Here is a 9,934-nt window from a genome sequence, read left to right on the forward strand (position 1 = left end):
CCTTAGCTATGTTGAAATGGTTCGGTCCGACACGCTTTATCCATTGAACGTGACTCGGCAGCAAGCTACTTGTTGTTAATGCCACGCCTGGCAAGTTTGGAGGACACATCCAGGATGAGGCTCTTTGGAGAAAACTAGTCCAGAAAATAAAACACACCATTCATATCATTTTGGCATTCTGGAATGGAAAGAAATGTAAAATAATGGCATGTGCGGCGCTGCACTAACAAACAAGACATTCAGCTATTCATTTGAGAAGTTCATTATGTTTGGGATTTTCAGGTGTTTGAGATATGGAAATGATCTATACTTAATTATAGTAATCACACTTTCGACAATCATTTCAAGGCATTTTTTAAATTGCTGATTCATTTTTACAGACCAAATACACTATAAATACGCTAATCCTACATCTAGCGGTCTAGTGTTTCAGTCATTCTCCCCAAAGGTCTACAGCGCCTTAACTGGACCCATGGGTATTACCAATCTGTAAAGCCTGAAAGACCTCCTCCAGATGGCCTTCTTTTTCACTCTCATCCCATGAAGGAATGAAAAGATCAGCTAATTAAACCAAGAGTGCTATCCTTGGGAAAGAGGCACACGGACTTAGGGGGAAGGCTGCATGCAAATCAATACCCAAGCCCGTCCAATAGTGTCCAATAAAACATCACGTCATTCTCTGCAAACCAACAGCTTTATTAAACTGCACACTAAAAGTCAGGACAGGAGCTATTCCATTTGTTACACTGGGGACCCAAAACATCCTGAAGATGCCTTATAGGAGAAAGGAGATGATGTGATTGAAAGAATAAATAATACAGCATCATCAGCAAAAAAACATTGCGATACGTCCCCCTGTATTCCATAATCAACACAAAGAGAACAGTGAAAAACACTTATGTTGCTATGCGTTGGTGGAATACATAATCAATACACACTAACAAAATGCAGTCATCGGGGGCGGGGTGACATTTGGGGTCTCACTGTTCCGACATCTGTGTGCGTCTCAAGTTGTCCTTCACACGAACAAACTCTGGTATTTTCTGTTGGCTCTCTTTCTGCCTGATGGCCTCCTGCTCATACTGGCAAGAAAGAGCATATTGCTATTAGTCCACATGTTTATACAGAGAATGATTAACACAGCCTTTACAGTACCATGGTACACACGTTTATGACTGGACATTTCTCCTACATTCCTAAAACATGCATATCCCTCAGTGAACTGCAGCTCCTCAATGTTGGTAGCACTCGTGCACCACCATGCTTGACTATATGCAAGACACAATGATCTTGTATGTACTGTGCCGTATGTTTACTTGTGGAGAATCAATATTATAAATACTGCTAAACAAGCTGTACAAAAATGGTTTGGGATGTTTATTACTTTTTACAAGGGCGCTGCACTTTATTGGAATGTTGCCCATCACTCCCAATCCTTATGTGAAACAGGAACACATATGTCTTTCCCTTTTTTGTGCTTTATCAAAATAAGTTAATTTCAGGTAGCCTACAATGAATGACATTGGGATACTCCTATTTCGACTACAAAGCCCTCTAAAGAACAAACCCTTACAATGTTTTATCGTTTAGCGAGGTGTTGTGATACTCTGTGCTAGCTGCTTTGATAACAATATCGCTGTAGCTCGGTTACTGGCCAGTTATGGAAATGGAACACTCTTGTGTTTTTTTAAGCTTTTTGTTTAGCCTTAAACCTCTAAGTAGCTGTGTCTTATGAACTTAGTGTCTTTAGTTATCATGCACAGAAAAGGGAAAGAAATATGTGTTCATGTTTCACATAATTGGGAATGATGGGCAACATTCCAAGAAGTACAGTTCCCCTTTAAAGGAATATATGTGTGTCTTGTCTCGCCTGACCTCTTTAAGCTTTTGTTGTCTCTTGCGGAGCTCCGTCTCCAGGTCCGAGGGCTGTCGCTGAGCCATCTCCTGCTCCTTGTGCAGCTCCAGCCGGCGTTGCTCCAACACACGCTTCAATTCAGGCTTCTCCTCCAACAGCAGGCCCCTGCACACCCAGAGCAACACAGCTCAGTGCAAACTGAAACAGATCAGGCCTATAACGGTGTCTGGTGTCTATTACTGCTTATGGCTGAGAAGGAGCTCCCGATGCAGGTTCTGGTAGGTGGGGGCCTCCACAGATAAACCATTCCGTTTTCTGGTAAGAACATCATTGCTGCCCTCCACTGAGGATTGGCTGTGTGTCTTGGTATGACACACTGAGGTGTCTAAGAATGGAAAACAAACTGATATACTGTATCCTTGTCATAGCACACATACGTATATACAGTATACTCTATATAGACATATACTGCATACATATACAGTATATACTGTATATAGACATATAAATATACTGTATATACTGTATATGTACAGTATATACTGTATAAGTATACTGTATATATACATTTACTGTATACAGTGGTGTGAAAAATGCCCCTTCCTGACTTCCTTTTTTGTCTCACTTTAATGTTTCACATCATCAAACATTTAAATATTAGTCAATGACAACACGATAGAAAGAAATTAAACTTTTATAATTAAAGGAGAAAACCATCCAAACCTAAATGGCCCTGTGTCAACATGACTTAACTGACATTAATTGAGATATATCAGTGTGGAGAAGGTTATAAAGCCATTTCTAGAGCCTTGGGACTCCAGCAAACACCACAGTGAGAGCCACTACCCACAAATGGCTAAAACAAGGAGGCAGTGGTGAACCTTCCCAGGAGTGGCCAGCCAACCAATACTATCCCAAGAGTGCAGTGACAACTCATCCAAGAGGTCACAAAAGACCCCACATCCAAGGAACTGCAGGCCTCACTTGCTTCAATGAAGATCAGTGTTCATGACTCCACCACAAGGAGGACACTGGGCAAAAGGCCTGCATTGCAGAGTTCCAGGACCAAAACCACTGCTGAACAAAAAGAACATTAAAGCTTGTCTCAATTTGGCCAGGAATCTTGATGATCCCCGAGACCTTTGAGAAAGTACTATTGTCTGACGAGACAGAAGTTGAGCTTTTGGGATGGTGATGTCTCATTACATCTGCGTGAAAAGTAACACAGCAATTCAGAAAAAGTACATCATAATATGGTGGTGGTAGTGTGATGGTCTGGGGCTGTTTTGCTGCTTCAGAACCTTGAAGACTTGCTTATAAATGGAACCACAAATTCTGCTGTTTACCATAACATTTTGAAGGAGAAAGTCCGGCCATTTGTTTGTGACCTCAAGGTGAAACCAAATTTTGGAGCAGCCTCGTCAAAGTCCTGACCTGAATCCTACCGAGATGCTGTGGCATGACCTTGAAAAGGTGGTTCGCACTGGAAAAGCCTCCAATGTGGCTGAATGACAACACACATAACTGCAGTTGGTGAGCGTGGTGGGAATGGTTGTTTGTCTATATGTACCCTGTGATTGGCTGGCCACCAGTCCAGGGTAGACCAGGCCTCTCGCTCGAAGACAGCTGGGATAGGCACCAGCACCCCCCGTGACCCTCGTGAGGATAAGCGGTAGAAAATTAAGAATGAATGAATGAATAATTACAGTTGTTTCTACTAATGACTGGCCACCCCAACCAGTTCTTGGCTTTAATTAGTCTGATTTTCACACCACTGTATGCATACTAGAATATAAATATGCATTTTTATCCATGTCTGCCTCTGAAAAAGATATATATGTATATACTATATATATACATATATATATATTTGGGCTGTCAAAGGTAACGTGTTAATGACATGGTAGGAAGTTTCCTTTAACAGCAGCAATTTTTTGACGCGTGATTAACATGCACTCCTGTTTGACCCTCTGCCCCCACCGTAGTTTGGTTGAAGCCACAAGCTGGAACAAATATTGATGGGAAACGGAGAAAGAAAAGAGTATTCAAATTGGTAAAGTTAGCTTCAAAGCCCTGGCAGATGGCTCTTGTTGCAAGACCAAAGTTATTTGTATCTACTGTCGCTGTGTTTGACTTATCACGGATTCCATGGCCTGCCAGAGACTGGAGCAGTGCAGGTATTGTTTTTATTGTCATATACAGTGCTACCTTGGCATAAGAGTGGCCCAACTAACCAGTGCTTTTCACATTTTTACATCTCTCTGATGAGTTTGGCATTGAGCTGCCAGCTAAATTGGACTTCCAGCTGCTATTGACGAGCTCTCAATGTGATGACCGTGGCTGTCCAGTGTTTTGCTAGCGTTAGCCATTTAGCATGGAACTACCACAATGATGCACATTAGTACTCAAAGTCATCAAATCTTACCTTTATGCATTCCCACATAGTATCAGCATTCGGGAGCGAGTAGTTGAAAAAGTAGTTGAAAGAAATAGGGGTAAAATACATCCAAATACATCCATACAGCCCTCGAGCATCGGAGAAGTGCGTCGCTGCATTCAATGACCGTCGAAAAAGTAGGACAAATCGCATCAAACATTAAAAAAACCGGTGGAAATAGTTACAGTATTGTAATAAAATAATTTTACTGTAATATAATGATGAATTTCTATGTATTTTCATGTGTTTTAAAAGAGAAATGTAATGACATGACAGGTTTGCAATTTGGATAAATTATTATTATGACTATTTTCATTTGTACATTTCATGAAGGAAAGGTGCATTGAATGTTCCTAAATAGGCTTTTTACTAACAAGCATTTAGAATTTAAAACCAGTATGATAAATAAACTAATCTTATTTGGAGCTGACACAAATAAACAAAAACATGTTTGTATCAGAGTGAGAGGTATCCGGTCACATTTTAGATTTGCTGAAGGTTTGTGGGCGAGTTTAAGAGCTAATATGCTAATAATAAAAAAATAGTCAAACAAAAATATGCTTGTTGACTGTATTGTTTTAAATAATGCCCCATAGTTCCCAAATTGATATCCTTTTACATAAAATTGGATGTAATTATCGTTGTAGTTGCATATCGAATCGCTTACCACAAAGATATTTCCCCTACTTATTATAGATATAAACTTATTTCTATCTGGGATGAAATGTGATTAATTGTGAGTTAACTATGCGATTAATGTGATCAATCACGATCAAATATTTTAATAAATTGACAGCCCCAATATATATATATACACATACATACATACATACATACATACATACATACATACATACATACATACATACATACATACATACATACATACATACATACATACATACATACATACATACATACATACATACATACATACATACATACATACATACATACACACACATTTACATTCTAATTCTGAAAGACAACATTTGTACCATGAGGTGCTAATATGTTGGCTGTGTCTTTCATCCAAAAGTACAAATGTTTACCGAATAAAGTAGCATGAACACTTTCTCAATATGATGCTAAAGTCATGAAGTATAACTAAGTATAGTAAAATATATATTCCATTATTAGTCAGCTACAGATAACAATGGCAACCAAATTGTTTTTTTTCAGTAAAATGTGTCAAGCATGTATTTTGTACCACGTGATGTTTAAATAATCATAAATAAATTCATTTAATAAACATTTCATTGCTATCTTTACAGTAAATTTGTATTTGTGACTACAGGTACCTTTTTTGTAATGTCCATATCCGTTTTTCTGTTATTTATCACAGTTAGGACGTGTGCAAGAGAAAAAAAGCAGGAGAATCCATGTTAGTAAAATCATTTCCACACAGTAACATAACAAAGTATTTGAATAAATAGGATATGCTCTTTTGTTCAAACAAATCCCGAGCAGGCCAATGGTACACGCTTGTGCCGTTCATAGACAGTATGGTTACAATTCTCAGACAGCGTGGCGTCGGGAAGGCCATCTGGTGTAACAACTAAGCCAGAACCAGTCATGAGATTGCTGTGGTGACCCCTGACAGGAAAAGCCAAATGTGAAGCAGAACTATAATATGCTGTTTTTTTGCCCAAATATCAGATTGGATGGGCTATAGTATATCAGATGAACAACAAAAGGGATATACCAACTAGCCGGAGGGGGCACAAAGTGATATGTTGCATTTAATTGTGTACAATATGGAAAAAAACCTTGCATAATATCTCTGTGAGAAGGCAAACCAAGTACCAAGAATTGATGGACGACCTGAAGCTAAACAGCTAACCATCCCAAAGATGCCCCCTTCCCCCAAAGGTGAGCATCTACAGTATGCAACTACTCACTTTGCTTGCACTGGCTTCATCCATGGTACAGATGGAGCTTGTCTCTTTTGTTCCAGTCTTTCCTCCTTTTTAGTCCATTCTAGTAAAAAATTATAATGCCATCACCCCACTTCATGTCTTTGCTGTCAGATTCTTCTTAGTGTGTCGACTCTAGCATGTTGATGTTGACTCAGAAGTGTCACCTCACCTCAGTGGTAGTAGACGCTCAAATCTTATTACACCATTCAAGATTACCTCACTACCCCCTTAGAGCGCAGAACGATAGATTAGTTAATTGCTGTGGACACAAATGCAGCTTAAACCAATATAGGAGCGCACTATTACGACCAGAGAGTCCATTAAGAGAGGCAACTTGCAGGCATAGTCCTCCATATACGATATGTGACTGTGTACAGTGTGCACCGACAAATACAAAAGGCCATTTGCACATCATAAATGTCCTCCACCATTATAAAAAACTATTTCATATTCATGTATCATCATTAAAACCCAAATAAATATTGTTTTTTTTTTTGCTGAAAACCGATATGCCAATATTGTCCAACTCTCAATTTCTGAATATATCAAGAGCCATACCAGCAATATCAGCCGATACCGATATTTGTAACATGACATATCACCTATGGTGGAGTGAACACATTTGTGCATACAGCATTTTTTAATATTGGTTTTCATGGCTGATATCATCTTTTTTACTGATATCAGGATGAAAACCATGGGACTTCCCGAGTTATAATTGAACATTTTTACATTTTTCCCTTGAATGAATGAACGTATCATCTGTCTTCCTTGCAATTTGCAGCAGAAAGGAGCTGTGAGTATATAAACAGCTGCATAATATCTCTTGGATTTGATATGAAAAAATACCCCACAATTTTGATGACTCTGCAATTGTTTATTTCTGTATCTTATGGTATGGATTCATGCTCTACTCTATATATGTGTCTAGGAATATGCATGCAAATTGCGATGAATGTGATTGATTTCCTGTGGCAACTTTCTCCTCACACAACTACATGGAACAGCGATGCAGAGGCCTTGGAGTGTTGATGGTTGCCTTCTATAGACATGACAATGAACACTGGTCTCGACTCTCGAGGCTGAGTCCACCCAGGATTGGTCACCAGTCATCACAGGACACATGGATGTAAAATGGGAGCGCATGCTAACTGTTCCTGTAAGAGAACTTGCAGCAGTCAAGTCATTGGCCACCTTTGGAATACAGTATAACTATTGTTTGGTGTGGGCTGCACGGCGCAGGAGTGGTTAGCGTGGGGCCTCACAGTAAGATTCCACCCTCGGGCATCTCTGTTATGGAGTTTGCATGTTCTCCCCGTGCATTGGTTTTCTCTGGGGACTCCGACTTCCAAAAACATGCTAGGTTAATTGGCCACTCCAAATTGTCCACAGGTATGAATGTGGGTGGGAATGGTTGTTTGTCTATATGTGCCCTGTGATTGGCTGGCCACCAATCCAGCCCGAAGACAGCGGGGATAGGCTCCAGCACCCCCGCGGCCCTCGTGAGGATAAGCGGTAGAAAATGAATGAATATTATTTGGTGTGTGTTCTAGCTTGCATTGTTACTTCCTTTGCTACGCTGCACACGGGATGCAGGAGCCTCATCAGTGGATGACATTAAGATATCAGTCGTGATTTCAGGGTGTTGTACATTGATGCAGGAGAGTCGTTGCCCACCTTCGACATTGCAGCCGGTAGCCTGTCAACTTGACTGCCGCACGAATCCTTGGGGCTGAGTGTCTTACCAAGGATTCCACAGCTTTATCTCCAACCTGTTGAGGGAGCAGTACCTGAACAGAAGACATGAAGTCGCTTAGACTGGTCACAACAATGTACACAAAGACCAATCGCTTGCATGCTTGAATTATGTATATGCTCATTTGGACCTGCTATTGTAACCTAATAATGGTGAGCATACCTTGTCCTTCACCACAGACACGTCATGGATGAGCTGACATTGTCTCCCTCTCAGTCGTCCCCTACCATCTGGTTGCAGGCCTCCAAACCTTGGAACCTCTCAGCTCCTTAGTGGTTCGGGCAGAGAAACTTCAATACGTCAGAAAAGGAAACTGAAGGCAGAATTTGTGTCTCGTCACTCCAAGATGAGGAGGAAACTGGTATGGCTCTCTAAATGAGACGTCCCCTCCTGCGTACTGACTTATCTGCGTGGCTTTTAGAAGCTTCTTCGCATTGCGCCGCGCATCCGACATGTTCTACCTACCGCATTGAGGCCATTTAGCCCGAGTCTAGGCTGGCGTTTACGTATCTCCATAGTTACCGGCCTCGTCCTGGCGGAAGCGACATTACACTATTCAGCCACAAGAGGACGACTTCGTATTAAAGTTTCACCACGATTGGTTGCGCTGTCCCACAATGCAACGCGGCTCAGCTATATTCCAACCCGGAAGCTCTGTTCGACCATTTCAGTATGGATGGCCTGAGGCGGTGGGTGAGTCGTGCTTGTGTGTCTTTGACTGCGTTTGAGAGCATGGTGGATGAATGTTGTGTGAATGCGGTGTGAGTGTTCATTAATTGAAAAAAAAAAAACTACACGCTGATCTTATTTGATCTGGTCGGAGTTTTGGCCGACTGCGACCAGAAGTGATAGGAAAACGGCTCGCTAGCCTCCGTGGCAATGGGCGGCAAGGCAGGAATTCAACATTCGCGGCTTCCACGCTTTTAGTTGTGGTAAGAGGTGATGAATTGATCAGATATACTAGTTCGGAGTGTGTTGGTTATTTCCAAACTTCACAACGAACACTGAGTAAAGAGGCGATTCTGATCTAACCGCAACGAAAGGGCAGAGCCGCAAGAGAAGCCCAGAGCTTTGCCACAGATGATGGAACACAGCAATACATTTATATGGATCACTGCATGCTCTAGGGCTTCCGGTTTAAAACACATCACCGCTGGCAAGCTTATAGCTAGCAAATCCCAGTCGGGTATTAGCTTATTGTCCTTTTGTTCGTGACTCGCAGGTTTGTTGGGCTTGATACGATCTCAATCGGCATATAGTGCAATATTTAAAATGACATTGGCTGAAATAAACCCAATTAAAGAAATAATGTCTGTCCATTTTTCTTCTTCATTGTCGTTTAACGGCGGATGCAGACACCGACCGGTGCACTACCGCCACCCTCCGGATGTGAAAGATGTCTTGCAGCATACGGTCTATCCAAAATAAATACATTTGTAGCCAGTGGCTTAATTGTGCCAGCAGGGGTCACTGTGGTTTGTCTGCCGCACGTTCTGTTCTTTTGGCCCCTCTTGGTTGCCTTTCCGTGAGTATCTACCGTTTGTTTGCTGTCTGAACTTCAGTTCTTCTTCCTGTATGTGAAGGTAGGCAGCATGGCTGTTTTCTCTGAGTAATGGCTTTGTTTAGGCCTCATATGATTGTTTTGTGTCAATCGTTTATTTGCTATCCTTATATTTTTACAGAGTATTTTTTATCTGTAATGTCATAATGGCGAGTAGTTTATTCAATTAACAGTTCTGTTTCCTGTATGAAGTGCTGTCTCCTGTATGGGAAGTGGGAATCTCCGTCCGCCACACCCAATAAAAACACACAACGCAGAGCCACGGAGGTGCAGCAGCCACGCCATCGAGCGGAAAGGGTTACACATACATATATACAATTACAAAATGTACTCTTACTAAGTCTGGTGGCTTTTAGATAAATCTCTTTCTGATTTCCGGTTTCCTTGTTGGGAAGAGAAGGCTTTT

The 9,934-nt window shown here is 41.2% G+C and overlaps 1 protein-coding gene and 1 non-coding gene across 4 annotated transcripts; one reads left to right on the plus strand and one right to left on the minus strand.

The window, feature by feature from the left end:
- Nucleotides 1-652: 652 nt before the first annotated feature.
- Nucleotides 653-8,513, minus strand: LOC131137513 (protein FAM107B). 3 transcript variants are annotated; one of them, XM_058085564.2, is made up of 6 exons: nucleotides 8,130-8,513; nucleotides 7,889-8,001; nucleotides 5,594-5,621; nucleotides 2,096-2,240; nucleotides 1,876-2,020; nucleotides 658-1,082 (listed from the first exon to the last, which is right to left on the minus strand). In XM_058085564.2, the coding sequence occupies exons 2-6, from the start codon at nucleotides 7,895-7,897 to the stop codon at nucleotides 981-983; spliced, it is 429 nt and encodes a 142-aa protein (XP_057941547.2). In that variant the 5' UTR covers nucleotides 7,898-8,001; nucleotides 8,130-8,513; the 3' UTR covers nucleotides 658-980. The 3 variants fall into 3 exon arrangements, with proteins under 3 accessions (XP_078653747.1, XP_057941547.2, XP_057941548.2); XM_078797621.1 differs by lacking the exons at nucleotides 7,889-8,001; nucleotides 8,130-8,513 and adding an exon at nucleotides 6,194-6,561 and having other exon boundaries at nucleotides 653-1,082; nucleotides 2,099-2,240; XM_058085565.2 differs by lacking the exons at nucleotides 7,889-8,001; nucleotides 8,130-8,513 and adding an exon at nucleotides 6,194-6,409 and having other exon boundaries at nucleotides 661-1,082.
- Nucleotides 8,514-8,634: 121 nt separating this feature from the next.
- On the plus strand, nucleotides 8,635-8,998 carry LOC131137748 (small Cajal body-specific RNA 2). Its single transcript, XR_009131972.2, has one exon.
- Nucleotides 8,999-9,934: the final 936 nt, after the last annotated feature.

Source organism: Doryrhamphus excisus, linkage group LG17 (genome assembly GCF_037039965.1).
Source record: "Doryrhamphus excisus strain RoL-2023G ecotype Guam linkage group LG17, RoL_Dexc_Guam_v1.1, whole genome shotgun sequence".
NCBI classification, from domain to species: Eukaryota; Metazoa; Chordata; class Actinopteri; order Syngnathiformes; family Syngnathidae; genus Doryrhamphus; species Doryrhamphus excisus.

Excerpts from the sequence above, each read along its gene's own strand:
- LOC131137513 (XM_058085565.2), bottom strand. The coding sequence starts at position 6,217 with ATGGATGAAGCCAGTGCAAGCAAA. Across the intron at positions 5,622-6,193 it reads ATGAAGCCAGTGCAAGCAAA|AAAAACGGATATGGACATTA; the intron begins GTGAGTAGTTGC and ends GATAAATAACAG. Across the intron at positions 1,083-1,875 it reads GACAACAAAAGCTTAAAGAG|TATGAGCAGGAGGCCATCAG; the intron begins GTCAGGCGAGAC and ends CTTTCTTGCCAG.